Source organism: Maniola hyperantus, chromosome 15, assembly GCF_902806685.2.
Source record: "Maniola hyperantus chromosome 15, iAphHyp1.2, whole genome shotgun sequence".
Taxonomy (NCBI): Eukaryota; Metazoa; Arthropoda; class Insecta; order Lepidoptera; family Nymphalidae; genus Maniola; species Maniola hyperantus.
In genome coordinates this window covers 4,285,119-4,302,438 of record NC_048550.1, presented here as the reverse complement: position 1 = coordinate 4,302,438, position 17,320 = coordinate 4,285,119, and the positions used below count along the sequence as shown (strand labels likewise).

Below are 17,320 nucleotides of genomic sequence, written 5' to 3'. Positions count from 1 at the left end.
CCTGGAGCCGTTTAGTGAACCTTCTTAGTGTATGTGTACAGTAAGAACCCTGTCTTTACTACTGAGCTTTTATTTTGAAACAATTTTATGAATTTTACTGTGTCATTGTCTATTCCATGCCAATGGCATCTTAAATTTAAAACATAGATTTATGTACTATCTACCTAAGGCATTCTAATGTATCTAAATTAAGTCTTGGCATTAAGCTAGAATAACTAAGCATTATTAGCCATCCTTATGTATTAAGCGACCCCGGTAAAAGTTACATTAAAAACCATTTTGCCTAACATCTAGCAAATTTCATTTATAACACCTCATATACATTACAAGGGAGTCGACGGCTAGCTTCTATTCTTTACTAGGTAGATAGATCAAGTAAAGTAAATTAAAATTATTTTTTTTCCTCTAATCTTTGTAAGGTGGTAGATTATTCCGTATCCGGGTATATTTCTATTCCGCCCAAGTTACCGCCCTTACAAATGGCGCCCGAACGTTTTTTTTATATAGTTATTTCAGTATATTTTGAGAAATTTAGTGAATTTTATGAAATGTACTCCGCTGATTGTACAATTTTCTAAGTAGTGACACATTGCAAAGAGCACTAAGCTGTTTTTTTATGGTTAACTAACTAAATAATAACTAATAGTTAGAAATTTTGTTTGATAGTTTAAGTAATTTTCTGAGTATAGTCCAACATTGGTTTTTTTTTCTTATTTAAATAACACATTATAAATGGTGTTTATGCCGTTCAATTATGTTATTTGACTTACCTTGGAGGTGTATAAGTGAATGTTTGCCTTCAGTTTAGTAATAAACATTGCTTAACTGAGTTGTTGTTGGGTATGGCTTTCAATAGTAAGTACATCTTATGTTTGAAAATTCCGGTAACTTAGTATAATTAAAGTTTTGAAACGCTATGTCCTGTTAACTAGTTACACACATACATTTATAAATACTAAGAGTTACAACTTGTGAAACTAAATATATAAACTATATTCAGAGATTACATTAAGTTCAAGTATGAAGTTATGAACAATTTTTTTTCAGTGACTTGATACTTCATTATTTTGTTGAAATTTTGTTTAGAGCTGTGTTAAGGTTATGATAAAAGCTACTTCACACACAAAACATGTTAAGTTTAATTGAATGCTGGTAGTTTAAAGTGACATTTAGAAACAGATTTTGTTGTATTTTAGGTTATGTGTTAAAAGTGTAAAGTAACAGTCATCAAACCATTGCACAATCTCTTTGTTTTTTTTTTTGAAAGATAATATGCTAGTGAGAGTTCATTGCAACTTTGTTGCCTGTTTACTTTTGTAATTGTAAAGGTTGTAACACACTGTGTACTCATAAAGGTGATACTGCACCTTACAATCATTTATTCAATTTTGGGAAGTTTTATTTTGTTATATTTTGTTTACTATAGTAATAATATGTGCTTGTATTATTAACAATATTTTGGAATAGGAACATAATTGATAAAATAGGTTAGGATAGACTTAAGAATATTGTTTTTGTTGTGTATTTTGCTTGTGTATATTTAATAGTTTAAATAACTTCTTTTGTGTTTGTGTTTAACCAATTTGTATAAGGCTAAACATAGACAGTTACACAAGCTCGATATTTTGTTAAATGTGTTTTGACTTAACAAAATGGAACAGACTTTTGCCCAGTTTCATTCACTTTTGAAGGACGAATTGTGTTATGAGGTATCCATTCGTTCCGAAACTCCAGCACCTACAGTGCTAGGTTTAAAGAAACAGTTAAAACAATTAATTCAGGAAATTCCTTCTGAATCAATTTTAGAGACGGATTTCACTTCTGAAAGTGAGTTAGGGGTTATTACTAAAAAACTTCAAGACTTAGAAGATTTATTAAAAAAGTGTTCTGACACTAAAGATAGACATGCCCTCTGTAGGTCTAAAGCTTTAGCTTCACATTTGTACTTTAGAATTTTGAGAATACAGTGTTCCGAACTCAGCTTAATAAGTAGGAAGAGTGAATTACATACAAAGTTGCAGAGTTTGATTTCCAGATTAGATGCTGACAATGAGTCGTCTCACGACGAATCATTGGATTCCGAGAGTACCGCCGTTGACTGCACTGGTGATAAAAATGTTGCCAAGTGGAAGTTAAATTTCAACGGACAGGGTGATCCGCGCAGTTTCATCGAACGCGTTGAGGAATATAAAAGATCTTATGGCGTTTCAGATAAAAAATTATTTGTTTCTGCATTTCATCTTTTTACAGGCCGAGCATTGTTATGGTACAGAGGCAACAAATGTCAAGTTTCGTCTTGGTCAGAATTGAAAACTTTATTTTTAGAGGAATTTGATGCAGTAGATTATGACTACAGGTTGCTAGGTGAAATTCGAGCAAGAACACAAGGCTCTGAAGAACCTGTGTCTATCTATTTCGCTATAATGTTTTGCATGTTTTCAAGGTTGTCAACACCACTTTCCGAAGAACAAAAGTTACAAATTTTATTACATAATATTCGCCCTTTTTACTCAGAACAATTAGCTCTTGTTGACATTAAGTCTGTCGCAATGTTGAAGGAAAAGTGTCGCAAACTAGAGGCTGCGAGGCAGCGTTCCGCCTTATTTTCTGAGCCTACTAACAGTAAGGCAACTTTAAGTTCAGAGTTTGCTTACAAACAAGTGACAAAACAGATAAACACACTTTCAGTCACACCTGCACCTAAGGTTGATACAAGTAAAGGCACTGATTTTACGAAAACAAATAAACAACTATGTTACAAGTGCGGCAAGGGTAACCATTCCTTTAAATTTTGCAGGACAGTTCCGAAATTTATTAGATGTTTTTCGTGTGGACGTCAGAACTTTACAGTAAAGACATGTCCAAGTTGTAGTAAAAAGGCGATTAGTAAACCCGCTCCGGACAAAAATTCAAAAAACTAATTAGTAAGAACTGTGCAGAGACACAAGTAAAGAACTTGGTCATTAACAACAAAACATCCCTTTTACCTGACACAGTTCTGTATTCAGTGGATAAACGAGACTTTAGGCCACATTTAAAGGTTTTTGTTGACGGTTTTGAGATTACAGGTTTACTAGATTCCGGTGCTTGCGCGTCAATTTTGGGTAACCAGGCGCACAAGGTTTTTTTGAGATTCGGTTATAAATTGCATAGCAGTATTGATACCACATTTTCAGTGGCAAATGGAGACAAACTTGATTGCATGGGTTATATGTTTATTCCGATTACTTATAATTCCGTAACTCACATAATAAAATTTTTTGTAGTACCCTCTATAATAGCGGATGTTATTTTTGGTTGTGACTTTTGGAAAACATTTCAGTTAGCCCCTGGCATTTTTGATAATTTAGAATTAATTAAGGCACCTTCTCAATTTTACAATATTTGTGCGATTGATAATGAACAAATTCATACCATCACTTCTTTTGAAAACTTATCATCTCAACAGAAAGAATTAGCCCAGTCTGTAGTAAATAAATTTTTAGATATTTCTTCAACGAAAATTGGATTGGGTAGAACAAAATTAATTGAACATGTTATTGACACCGGTGATGCCTTGCCAATAAAAATAAAACAATATCCACTTTCTCCCGAAAAGAAGGAAGCTTTAAGTAAAGAGTTAGATAGGATGCTGGAAATGGACGTAGTTACTCCGAGTGAAAGCCCTTGGAATAACCCAGCAATTTTAGTGAAAAAGGCAAATGGAGACTGGAGATTTTGCCTAGATTGCAGGAAATTAAATTCAGTGACAAAGGGGGATTCATACTCAATACCGTACATTCCACAAATTCTAGATAGCTTGAAAGAGGCAAGGTTTTTATCATCGATTGATTTAAGTTCAAGTTTCTGGCAAATTCCGTTAGCTAACGACTCTCAGGAAAAAACCAGTTTTACAGTTCCTGGTAGAGGGTTATTCAAATTTAAAGTCATGCCGTTTGGCCTATGCGGTGCACCAGCACGACAGCAGAGGTTAATGGACCAGTTATTTAATCAAAATTTTTGCAGTGATATTGAAAATGGAATAGTATTTTGTTATATAGATGATATTGTTATTTGTTCTGCTGATTTTGAAACCCATTTAATTTTATTAAACAGAGTTCTGGATAAACTAAAAATGGCTCAACTATCCATAAATTTTGATAAATGTAATTTTTTAGAAACTCTTTGAAATATTTAGGGTATATAGTGGATGAATTTGGTTTACGCACAGATCCTGGAAAAGTTGCCGCAGTTTTGAACTTTCCGACCCCAAAAACTGCACAGGAGGTAAAGATTTTCCTAGGCACTTGTTCTTGGTACAGGCGCTTTATTAGGAATTTTTCAACCATCGCTGCACCACTCAATAGACTAACGAGTAAAGGAAAGAACGCACCTAAATTTGAGTGGAGCGAACAGGCAGAGGTAGCATTTAATACATTGAAGAATGCGTTGGTAACCGCACCTGTTCTTGCGGTACCGAATTTTGAAAAACCATTCAAAATACATTGTGATGCTTCTGCTTATGGTGTTGGCGGTATGCTAACGCAAGAAACCGATGGTTGCGATCATCCCATTGCGTATGTCAGTAGGAGCCTAAATAAAAACGAAAGGAATTACAGCGCGACGGAACGCGAGGCTCTAGCTGTGATTTTTGCAGTGGAGAAATTTCAGGCTTATTTTGGTTCCAAGCCAGTCACAATTATCACAGACCATGCATCCCTAAAGTGGTTCTTAAATTTAGAAAATCCCTCAGGACGACTCGCCAGATGGGGTTGTAGATTATCACAGTATAATTTTGTTATCGAACATAGGAAGGGTTGTGATAATGTAGTTCCGGATACCTTGTCGAGACTCATACACGTAGATGTAGTTGGTGATCGTGATGATAACTCTAGTCAACAAGTTTTGGTAGATGACTGGTATGACAAAACATTTAATGGCTGTAAAATCAATCCAGCAAATTTTCCGAATTTTTGTATTTTGAACGATAAACTATATCGTTACAGTAAATGTAAATACCAGCTTCTCAGTGAGTTCGACTGGAAAGAGGTAGTCCACAAGAACGACATCCTTAGAATTATGCAACAAAACCATGCAGATGCAACTGCAGGTCATTTTGGTGTGTTCAAAACTCATCGCAGATTATCCCTCAGATATTTTTGGCGTGGTATGTATAAGGACGTGGTTGAGTACGTTAAGAATTGTGATACTTGCTCTGCGTATAAACACACGACATCAGCCACTCCAGGTCTGCTTGGGAAGCCTAAAGTCTGCGAGAGACCTTTTCAGGTCATTTCGGCTGATTTAGTCGGACCTTTGCCTAGGTCTAAATCAGGATTTACATTTCTTTTTGTGGTGACGTGTTGTTTTTCGAAATATACAATGTTGTTTCCGTTACGGCGTGCCACAGGTGCCGCTGTTGTTAAAGCGCTAGAGAATTTTGTATTTTTGAACCATAGTGTTCCAGAGACTGTGATTGTGGACAATGGGTCCCAATTTACAGGATCTGAATTCCGTAATCTCATTAAGCGTTATAATATTCCGAAATTACACTACACACCACTGTACACTCCGCAAGTTAACCTTGTTGAGAGGTACAATAAGGTTGTTATGACTGCTGTAGCCGCTTTTGTGAAAGATAACCACAGGTCCTGGGACGAAAACCTGTACAAGGTCCAGTTCGCCATAAACAGTGCGGTTAATGAATCCACTGGATTCTCCCCGTTCTTCCTTGTCCACGCTAGAGAACCGGTTTTAAATGGTTCCTTCTATAAGGACACGGATAAGGAGTACGAGGCCGGAATTCCAAGGGAGGAATACGCAGGAAAGTTTGGAACTTTGGAGGACATATTTGGTCAGGTTAGGAGAAATTTGTTTCAGGCTCATGCAGAGTATGCAACGCATTACAACTTAAGGCGTAGGTCTGCAAGCTATTCTGTTGGGGATATAGTGTGGAAAAAGACCTATCCACAAAGCGACGCTACAAATTTTTTCGCAGCTAAGCTGGCACCTAAGTATGAAAAGTGCAGGGTTGTCAAGGTTTTGTCACCTTTGGTTTACGAACTAGTTAGAGTAGCTGACAACCACCCAATAGGCACTTGGCATATTAAGGATATTAAGAAGTAGATATTTGCCATTACTTAGTTTGGTCTAAACTGTTTGAATATTTAAGTTATCAATATTCAATTAGGAATTTGTATGAGTGTAGTGATGTTCTGAGTTAACAGTTACATTACCATGGTTCAGTTGAGGAGGAATGTAGTGGATGTATGTAGGGATGAATATGTGATGATTGGAATGCTTGTGGTAGACCAACCGGTTGAGAAAGTAAAAATGCAAATATCGTACTTTGGGGATAACGAAAAGGGGGGGGTTTTTGTGTTTTGTTTTCGTTTTCCTTCTAGATAATGGATCATTTCTGTTATTTTTCCGATTCTGTTCCGAGATCTATTTTCTAGGAGAGTTATTTCGTTTTTTTTTTCTCATATTCCGATTTTGATTCGGTTTTATTTTTCCGAATGGGATAGAGAACGGTTGCCATATCAGATGGACCCGTTCACAACCAGATTTTCCGTATTTGTTGAGTAACAAATATTACGATGGTAGTTTAAAAGAGTGAACCACCGTAGGCCTAGACGCATTCTATCAGTCAGCTGAAGAATGATGCCAAGATGTTTCCACTCAAGTGTCTTAGACACCATGAAGTTTTTTTGTATATATTCTTTTTAGAAGTTAGGGTTGTGTAGTTAAGTATAATGTATAAAACCTTACACTGTTTTCAGTATATTTATTTTGTTAGACAATTTTCCTTGTTAGTAGTAGATGTGCGTTCACGCGTAACTTCTGTGTTTTTTTTTGTTTGTTTGTTTCAGGCAAATTGTTAGTAGTTGTTGGATGACGCTGAGGGCAGCGTGGTTCAACCTGTTGAACCTTTTCGTAGGAGGGGAAGTATTGTGACGTTGTAAATTTTGAACTACTAATTGGCGTCTCGCTTTTAATTAAAATCTATTTTGTTCAAAGTATGTTGGTGCCACCTAGCATCAAGGTGCAGAACTACGCGTGGGTCGATTGTTCAGAGTTCATTCGAGCCACAATAGATGGCGTTTGCTTCGTTGTCAATTGTCGTAAAAATAAAACAAAATAATTAAATAAAACCATAATATCATTTGTTTATTGTTAAGTCATTAACAAAACGGTTCTTATAATATATCCTTAGGTTCCGCAAATATTCAAAAATGAATTGGCTTTATGATCAAACTAAATGAGAGCGGCCACACTCGGGTTGCGTCAGGCAACACCGATTGGTGAGATTTAGAATTTTCTCTGGAGTCAACATGTGAAGACGAATTTTTTTCGTTCCAGGAAAATCTCACTCTTTTTCGCCCATGGCTTCGCCTGGGAAAATACAATAGTTATAAAGTTAGTCATCCTAACGTATTTCAATGTTTCATCAATTATGGTGAGTGAAAAATCAAGTAATGTGGATTCGACAAAATGGCGGTTTGGTTAGAGAAAATCCTAATTTTATGATTTCATTCCAGTTCCAGTTATTTTATCTTCCCAAATAAATGAGGATAATGGGTTGTGGGTGGACTTCTGAAAACCATTGGTGGCCAGGAGTTCAATAGGTGAGTTGTGTTTGATCGGGAAAATTCCACGTGTCGAAATTTTCACACAGCACAAATTATAATCTTGTTTTTCTTTGTTACAGGGTTTCCGTTTTCCGTTTGCGTTTCCGTTTTTAGTTTTCGGTTTTCGTATTTATTTCTTTTGCACATTCACGTTGGCAACTTAATTTCTATGGATAAGACTTGGTGAAAATCTTTGTAATGAAACATTTCGGTTGTGAAGAATCAAATAAATTGAGTTTTGGATCTTGGCCGATGCCGTCCAGCTACATTGCAGTCTTCGCACCTACAAGTAAGCAAATGTTTGTATCCTGGAGCCGTTTAGTGAACCTTCTTAGTGTATGTGTACAGTAAGAACCCTGTCTTTACTACTGAGCTTTTATTTTGAAACAATTTTATGAATTTTACTGTGTCATTGTCTATTCCATGCCAATGGCATCTTAAATTTAAAACATAGATTTATGTACTATCTACCTAAGGCATTCTAATGTATCTAAATTAAGTCTTGGCATTAAGCTAGAATAACTAAGCATTATTAGCCATCCTTATGTATTAAGCGACCCCGGTAAAAGTTACATTAAAAACCATTTTGCCTAACATCTAGCAAATTTCATTTATAACACCTCATATACATTACAAGGGAGTCGACGGCTAGCTTCTATTCTTTACTAGGTAGATAGATCAAGTAAAGTAAATTAAAATTATTTTTTTTTCCTCTAATCTTTGTAAGGTGGTAGATTATTCCGTATCCGGGTATATTTCTATTCCGCCCAAGTTACCGCCCTTACATAATGTGTAGCACTACATAGATGTCGTTGCCTCACACTGAACGCACGCGTACGCGTGTACGATTTGCCGCTGGAAACTGTAAAGGGTGAACTAGATTGCGAAAAGTTGCATTTGTAAAGAGTCAGTCAGTGTTCAGTAACAGTAATCCCTAAGGGCTTTGGCACTGATTCGTATTCGTAAAAATACGATTCGCCATTCAAATGTACACGGAAGAAACATTTTGAATTGCGACCACTTCAAATCTTATTTTTACGATGATACGAATAAGACATCGAATTCGAATGAGTGCACAAACGCCCTAAGGAGCGGTAAATAATTTATTGTTACAGATATTCTGAGTTATGGGGAGGTCGAAAGTAGCTTGAAATGGTTCGTGTAAATACAAAAACCGCCAGCTTAGTTCGTCACCGTTCTTATTATTAGAAATTTCTTCTTATTATTAGAATTTGGCTTGGACATCTGGCAGAGTGTCTTAATCTAATTCTCTTTGAAAGTACATTCGTTAGTTGCAAATTAATATCTCATTCCAAACGGCTTCTTATGATTTTACAACAATATTTCATAATACAATGTAACATAACATTTGTGTAAATAACTATAAATATAAATAAAACTTTTCTATTCTTTGGTAGTTTACAAATACTTTATAGGTATAAAATAATCTTTGTTATTTACAAAATTAACCTTACGTAAAAATATTGTTATAATATAGGTACCTAAACAGATAATGATATAATCTGAAACGAACACATTTGTGCGACTTAAGCGCGGCCCGGGGTTGACTTAAGTATCACACTAATTGCGTGCGTATGCGTGGCCCGGGGTTGACTTAAGCATCACACTGAATGCGCGCGTATGCGTGTGCTGTTTGAAACTGTATCAGGCACGTTACATTACTATAACTATTGGGGCCCGCATTGGACTTGTCTTGTCGCGCATTGTGTATGTTTAAGGCTTTAATTATTCAAGCCGATCATCATAAATCTTTGATTTCTTCTGGAATGTCATAAAACTTAATATGCATAGTAGGTAAGTATAGTTAGACTTAGGCCACAGAAATCTATTGTTAAATAAATATGTAGCTGTTTTTTGGTCCTAAATTCTATTCTTCTAGGTCCTACATTTATATTTCGTTTGCGTGCTTATGTCCCGCCCCGTCTACTGGAACATTTCAATCGCTGATAGCCGCGGTCATAAGCGTTGCTTTGACCGAACAGTGGCACCGATTCCGTTGTCTTTCTCCAAACTAAATTTAGAGTATCTGCATCCTTTTCTTTTTAACAATGCTAAAAAGGGACAGAACATGAACTTTACATTTAAAGACTCTAAATTTCAGTGCACGCTACAAATTTAAACAGTAGGCTCACGACTGTGCGCTAAAATCACGATTCACGGGTTTTGCCATCTGAAAATTAAATTTAAAACTGTCAAATTGCGTCTGTCCTTTTCATATTACATTAGTAAGAAGAGGATGCGAATACCCTAAAATTAGGCTGTACTCAGAATCAGTACCATTTGCTGCCGATTAACGATAGTCGGTCGGAAAAATAAACGGTGTTTACGTTATGCACACAAGAAATTGTGCATTCATTACAAAGCCTTAATTGGGTATTTGACTCCAATTTTTTTATTATTTAACTAGGATAAAAATTATGACGTAAACTGAAAAAACTAATTAAATCGATCAAATAAGTAACAAAAAAGTTATAAGCATTTAAATATTTCTGATTAGACAGAGATAGTGATATAGCATTTTGACGTCACATCTTACTAATGCCACAATAGCTTCGTGCAGTTTCATACAAATTTTCGTTTTGCGAAAAAGGGATAGATGACCCTCCCACTCCAAAATTAAAACGCCTGTAACTTTGTAAATCTTTGTTGGATTTTAATATTTTTTTCCAGCGTAACGTCATTATTTTTATCCTCGTTTATAATACAGTAATAATATTTATCAAATTCAAAAGTAGGAAAATACCCAATTGTTGTTGATACACCATGAACTCTTCCAATCTAAATTTATTTCAGTACTTACTATGTTAACAATAAATAGTTACAAGGCTTTTTAAGCACAATAATTTTAATAGCCTCATCTGGGAAAAGCTTGCTCAATTTTTGCGCAAACGATCAGCCTGGCTCTTCGGCGTGGAAATGCAACCAGTTTTCTTGGCACCATTCCACGCGGGCATGATTTGTACAGTAATAAGATAAAATATTTTCAATAAAAAACGCATAGTACGATACAGACCGCGAAAAATGTTTTGTTTGAAATACCCCGTGGGCCGATAACACGGAATACCCAGAAAATCCATACCAATATTATAATTGCGAAAGTATGTCTGTCTGCTTTTCACGGCCCATCCGTTAAACCGATTTTGATGAAATTTGGTACAGAGATAGCTTCTCTATGTCATGGAAACGGACATATGTATTATGCTAGGTACAGAGTCCCCATGGGATTTATAAAAACCCTAAAATCATGTTTACGAAGTCGTGCTACGTAGGTACAAAACAAACACATGATAAATCTAGATTACTTTTCATCCCAGAAAATCGACGTTTTCGGAAGTTTTTAAAAAAACCTAAATCCACTCGGACGAGAGTGTGTTTAATCATAATTTCGCCGTAACTACTACCTACGTATCCGTTTTTCATAAACGGAATAAACAAAACAAAGAATAAATTACTTGAATTCAGGTATTTTAGAGTAAGTACTTCATTGTACGCACCACACTATAGGTACCTACAGAATCCATTAGTTGGACGGCGGCAATAATTAAAAGCGTTGCATATTTTAATATTTTACCTAACAGAGAATTATTTTATTTTAATAGACTTATCGCAGTCGACTAGATCAGTGCAAACCTCGTACTATCTAACATTTAACTATTTATATAAGCTTCTGTTACAACAATTTTATAGACATCTCAAGTTACAAGTAAATAAATAACAAAAAATATATCCAACAATCTTAAATTTGTCTATAAACCTATGGAATTATACAGAAAGATTATAATGGTACCTTCACATACTTGCGACAAACAACAATTAGCAAGCATCGACGAACACCACAGAATACTTTTTATACGCAGCCAATCGGATCGAACGACAAGCGCTCCAAAGCGTTAGCAAGCTACGCAAACACCCGTCCACGCGCTTGCCAGTTCTTGTTGTTAGCTGTTTGTTGAAAGCATGTGACGCCGCCATAAGAAATACGCACTAAAGTAATACTTTGGTATTGTAAAGCTAACGATATGGAGAACCCTGTCGGAAATCGTTATGTCTACGATAGAGTTGTAAATAGATATAGGAAACAACATTTGGTCACAGTTTTGGTCGGGAAGGTCGAGTATCGATAGAAAGCTTTTACAAAATAATAAAACGACAACACTCGACTGAACCGCGCACACAGTTATTGTCTTTTACACATAACAATCATAGCACGATTAGATTAGGTACATATCAAAAGGACCCGTTTTATAAAATCTCTTGCTTGACTTGAGAGCGTTGAGGCCAAGAGAGAAGAAGTTGTTCATCCGCAGTGATGTCCATAGATATGTGCTCGGAAAGCGCGGGGGAACAGGACATCGTTCCGAGAAGAGCTCCGCTTGATCTAGAGTGCTGCCTACAAAGTGGGCGCCGCGATGGAGACTCGCAATCGTCTGACATTGCTCTTGTAACTGTAATACGTGGGGACTGACGACGTCTGCGTTCCCTTGTAACACCTTCTTCTAGCCCGAGAGCGCGACCGAGAACAACGTGTGGCGGCGCTCTTATTAAAGGGATCGCGGATTGTCTAGCTTTAGGCGCTTCGATTTCCAGAGGTTCTTGCAACATGTTACACGATGCCGCCCGTTGGGCTGGCCGTTCTGATCCCCGACAACCCATCGCTGCAGCGTCAGATAGCCGTCGTGTCGTCGGTGGCCTTATGCAGCCCGATCCAGCTGATAAAGATGGTCTCCTTGAACCGCAAGCGCTCGGTGTCCGTGCTTGAATCTCTTGCGTCACTTCGCTCTTCGTCATTCGTTTCCGTCGGTAATTACGTAAGGAGTCTCTTAGTGCTCTACTTCGAACTCCGTAGAGAATACCGTTGACAGGTGGCGCCGCGGCTAGGAGAGCGGCAGATAAAGCGGCGATTGGTTGTGGAGGTACCGCAATGGCAGGCCATATTAATACGCAATAATAAGGAAAGTACAATATCGCTAAAGTTCCCAGGGGTTGTAGTATAGCTGACAAGGCTCTTCGCCGAGGTGGTGGTGGAGTGGAAAACGGGTTACGTTGATGAGTGACAGTAACTTGTGCTGACAGTGTGACTTCGTATATCGCAGCCGCTATTCTGTGCCGGTGGTAGCGCGCTATACGGAGAATTTTTAAGCTGCAGAGAAGGACTAGTACTGTGGGCACTAGAAGAGTTACTAGTGCATAGATGAGACAGAATCCCAAAGCGGTAGGCCCGGCGCCGCAATCAGGTGCACAACCCCCAAGACCGATGCTGTAGATTAGTGGAGGTTGGGCAGCTGCTAAGGGGGCCAGGAGAGCTCCAAGCGCTACCCAGCCACAGCCACAGCAGATTAATACCTGAAAGCAGAAAACATTTCCTAAGACTTTAACATACCATGATTTCAAAGACTTGTACGAGTTTTATGTAAAGTAGATAATTCTAATTTATATAAATAATAATAAATAACAATCCGTAGTCGCTCTTTACGGTTCCGTAGTAAAACGAGGAACCCTCATAGTTTCGTTCAGGCAATCCGTATGTCTGTAACAGACATTTTAACAATAAACTATACTTTTTTCAGCATACGTCCTGCACATTAAAAGTCGAAGTGAGTCGAAAAAAAATCGGTTTACTTCAAATAACACTTTGTTATGGACAGGTATTTTAAAATCATTAATGAAGTTTGTTAGAGTTTCTGGAAAAATATGCCTGCAATGGACAAGGTATAACTTGATTTATTTGAGATCGCGACGACTCTTCTGCAACCGGCAACATAGAATAATTATTCTAAAGAGTGTTCGTGGTGTAAGCTAGTGGTATTGTTTAAAAAAAATGACGGCTAAAATTTTTAGTAAGTAGCATAACTACGAAACATGTTCTGAGACACGTAGTTGACGTAGACCATTCTGGAGTGGAGTGAAAACTCATTAGTAAAGTGTAACCATCTAGTTCGGGGAAATAAAATAAAAAGCTACCTTTTTGGCCGAGATAATAGCTGCGTAGTGCAAGGGTGCTGCAATAGCGGCCGCGCGATCCGCATGCAGGCCGCACACAGTCCATAGCTGCAACGGGTGCAGTGCGTGCAACAATGCGCCGCACACGCAAGTCCCACCGCCCGCACACAAAGCCGCACCGCTGGCCAGCGCCCCCACTGCTCCGAGGTGTACTAGAAGTACTGATGACGCCGATGCTGGCTGTGGACAACAATAACTATGTCAGTATTTCAATGAAGAATTAATTTTGGCATAAATAAATTTCAGCAATTTAACAGCAGCGAATGTCAAAGTTGACATCAGAAAATATTATAAGTGTGGTGTGCACAAACATATTAGTCCAGTAGAGTGGCAATGCAACGCAACTACGGCTTTACATGCTCTCCAAAGTACTCTCTGGTTACACTACCAAAACTAGCCTACTTATATGGCTGAATGTTATTTATTATATTTAAACCACGTTCAAACTATCAAATGCTGAAGATATCTAGAAAAATCTAATCGCAACCATTCATGTGCAGTTTTGACTGTTCAGTCAGACTGTAAACGCTTTAAACTATCATTAAAACCTACACAAAGTATGCAGCCTTTAAGTCTAGGTAGGTGTTTTTCGTATGAATTCCTAGGGCAAGTTTTAAGCTTAAATGGACGGGAAAAGACTTGTAGGGTAAGGTTGCCATCGTTGGACCGACGCTTTGATTGGACCATCGATGTTTCTCGGAATTGGAAAGACCTGTGCGTGAAAGAAAGAGATAAAACACATTCTCTAGAACTCTTTTGCTTACTCCACAACTGCCAGTGTACCAGCAACGTCCATTTGGAAGTGACGTTTTTTTGTGTGTCAGAGAGTGCAGTAAATTTTTTCATGTGGTGGTTTGACGTAGCAAGTTAGTACTTTATTCTTTAACGAGTCTCAATTTTACTACAGCTAGTGGGTTTCATATGAAACTGGCTTGCTTTTGGTACACGATTAGTAAGTTTTAGGATAACGTATAAGTGGTGAATGACATTTTACTAATGAAGTACCCAGTTGCTATCATTGGACCAGTCTTAGTTGCCATCATTGAACTGGTCCAATGATGGATCTGTACGGAAAACAAAATTTATTTTTTATTTTTAGGATGGCTGAAAATGATGAAATTGAGCCCAGTAAAAGCAAAAAGCTAAGGCTATACTATACCTGTAACAAGTATGGCGCTTGCTCTTGAAGCACATAAGTCCAAAAGAATTGGTCTCAATGGGGCAGCTAGTTCTTACGGAGTTCTGAAAGCCACTCTTCTGCTTTTGTTATTTACGTGAAAAATTAAGATTTGTAATGTCGCAATGTTGTGATCTCAAGTTGTTTGATTATTTGAAGTAAATTAAAATTATAAAAATTAAGTAGGTATACAAAAAATTCATTTCTTATTAAAAAAATTTTTTTTTTTCGAGTTTCCATTATTGGACCAGTTGTATAAGTAGCCTGTGTTCCAATCGTGGAATCTTTGGGGGTCCAATCAAGGTGCTGGTGGTCCAATCAAAGCAACTTTTTACCTGAGCTTTATTCGAGGTTTTCTCCACTATATTATGTTGTTTTTATGACATTTGAATAGTTTCATGTTACAGTTAATCATATTTGCTAACTGATGACAAAATTTAATAGTTCTACAATAAAAGATTTCCAAGTTATCGAAATGTAAAAAAATGTGGTCCAATAGTGGCAACCTTACCCTAAAAAAAGACTTGCATTAGGTGGACCTGTTTCCAAATTGGTCAAGTCTCTACGGCTGCTTTTTATTAGGTACGTATTAGGAATTTTCAGGTATTTCTGAGTGCTTTCGGCTTCTGCAGCTGGTCTGGGGACACTCAACGGTCAGTTTTTATTGTTTCACGCCATTGTAACTTGGGTATATTCCAGGAACTAAGTACAACTATAACCACACACAAGTAAAGGAAGACAAAACCTACCTACCTGCCTACCAAATTTTATGATTCTAGGTCAACGGAAGTACCCAATAGGTTCTCTTGACAGACCACGACAAACGGACATACAAACAAGACAACAAAGTGATCCTATAAGGGTTCCTTTTTTTCTTTTGAGGTACGGAACCCTAAAAATAAATTAAAAGTTACGTAAACATTTCGTAAGAGTACACTGAACAAAAATGAAATCCTTGAGGCGTATTTCAATCTGTGATAGCATTTTCTGATATTTTCCTCGACTTAATTGTTTTCCGTAAAAAGTTAAATAAGCGCAAGTACCTGCGCATTTGTGATCAACTGTTCTGTGCCGGGCTTCGGCCTTTTCCTCATCCAAAAATAAATTCACTTGCAAGGTTTTAACAACGAAGTTTCGCTTACATAAATGTGAAGTTGTTACAAAATTATAAATAAGTATAACAGTTTCTTTTGTTGATCATGATGGATCAAGTCAATCTCTTTTTAAATGACTTTTACGATTGAAGGATAAAAATAATAAACAAATGAATTATTTAGGATGCTTTTGTAGTAATTTGACTTTCATATAAACTTTCCTACCATATTAGGTATATGGTTATACCATACTTACCCCCGTTGGGTTGGAATAATATCTAAAAATCATTTCTTAGTGGGCGCCAAGATTTTTAACATTTCAAGTTTCTAACCCTTTAGGGATGATTTATGCCAACACGTGGCGGGCTCGAGCCGTGCCACGGTGCCAAATACGAGGCGCAGACGAGGCACGGCTTCAAAACATCACGAACTTTTCATACTTATGAGCAGTTCATGCGTGTGGCGTTCGTGCACGGACACGACACCTACCGTACCTAGAAATAGGCACCTACTAAAGTTTCAAGCCTCAAGAATTTCATAGCCCTTGTGAATACATAATACATATTATACCGTATACGAGTAGGTATAGGTACTTAATCCTTAATTTGTTATTATAAAGGTACATAACCACTTTCCAGAGCGATATTTCCCTGATTACAGGCACATCTACACTATAATATATAATATTATAAAGAGGAAAACTTTGTTTGTTTGTTTGTTTGTTTGTTTGTTTGTTTGTTTGTTTGTTTGTTTGTACTGAATAGGCTCAAAAACTACTGGACCGATTTTAAAAATTCTTTCACCATTCGAAAGCTACATTATCCACGAGTAACATAGGCTATATTTTATTTTGGAAAAAAATAGGGTTCCGTAAGATATTTGGGTTTTTCGGACACAAGGTGTAAAAAATCAACCAGAAAAGTTACTTATTTTGCGTACGCTGCCTAAACTATAAAAGATAGAACCATAAAATGTTCTAATTAATTGTAGATCTTATAAATATCTACAAAAAAGTCCGCGACACACTATACCCATCTATGTCGAGTGAGGCACAGCAACCATTTTTTTATTTAAAAATCTTGAAATTTTTTTGGACTACATTTAAACGCGTTTATTTTACTCATGCTATTAATCCTTATCAAAATAAATGATTTCATCACTAAGAACAGTTTATGGAGATAATATTTGGTCTTTGAATGATTAAAATTGGACGTTTGGTTTTGAAGTTATGGCGAAATTAAAATATTACGATTTCTGCTGCACGGCCCGTTGTATTATATTATCTACACTAATATTATAAAGAGGAAAACTTTGTTTGTTTGTTTGTTTGTTTGTTTGTTTGTTTGTTTGTTTGTTTGGTTGTACTGAATAGGCTCAAAAACTACTGGACCGATTTTAAAAATTCTTTCACCATTCGA

The 17,320-nt window shown here is 36.9% G+C and overlaps 2 protein-coding genes across 2 annotated transcripts in view; one reads left to right on the top strand and one right to left on the bottom strand.

Moving 5' to 3' along the window:
- The window catches only part of LOC117989018 (cytochrome c oxidase subunit 6A, mitochondrial-like), a 104,488-nt gene extending 99,234 nt beyond the window's left edge, over positions 1–5,254 (top strand). The window contains exon 4 of the mRNA XM_069503229.1: positions 5,245–5,254. The gene's annotated coding sequence lies outside the window, so the exon portion shown is untranslated. The remainder of the gene's footprint in view (positions 1–5,244) is intronic.
- LOC138403294 (G protein-coupled receptor 88-like) overlaps positions 1–17,320 on the bottom strand; it is a 90,620-nt gene that overhangs the window by 2,166 nt on the left and 71,134 nt on the right. Inside the window, exons 3-4 of the mRNA XM_069503225.1 lie at positions 13,593–13,811; positions 8,396–12,974 (exon numbers count right to left, since the gene is read on the bottom strand). Of these exons, the coding sequence (XP_069359326.1) occupies positions 11,874–12,974; positions 13,593–13,811 (1,320 nt within the window). The 3' untranslated portion in view covers positions 8,396–11,873. The remainder of the gene's footprint in view (positions 1–8,395; positions 12,975–13,592; positions 13,812–17,320) is intronic.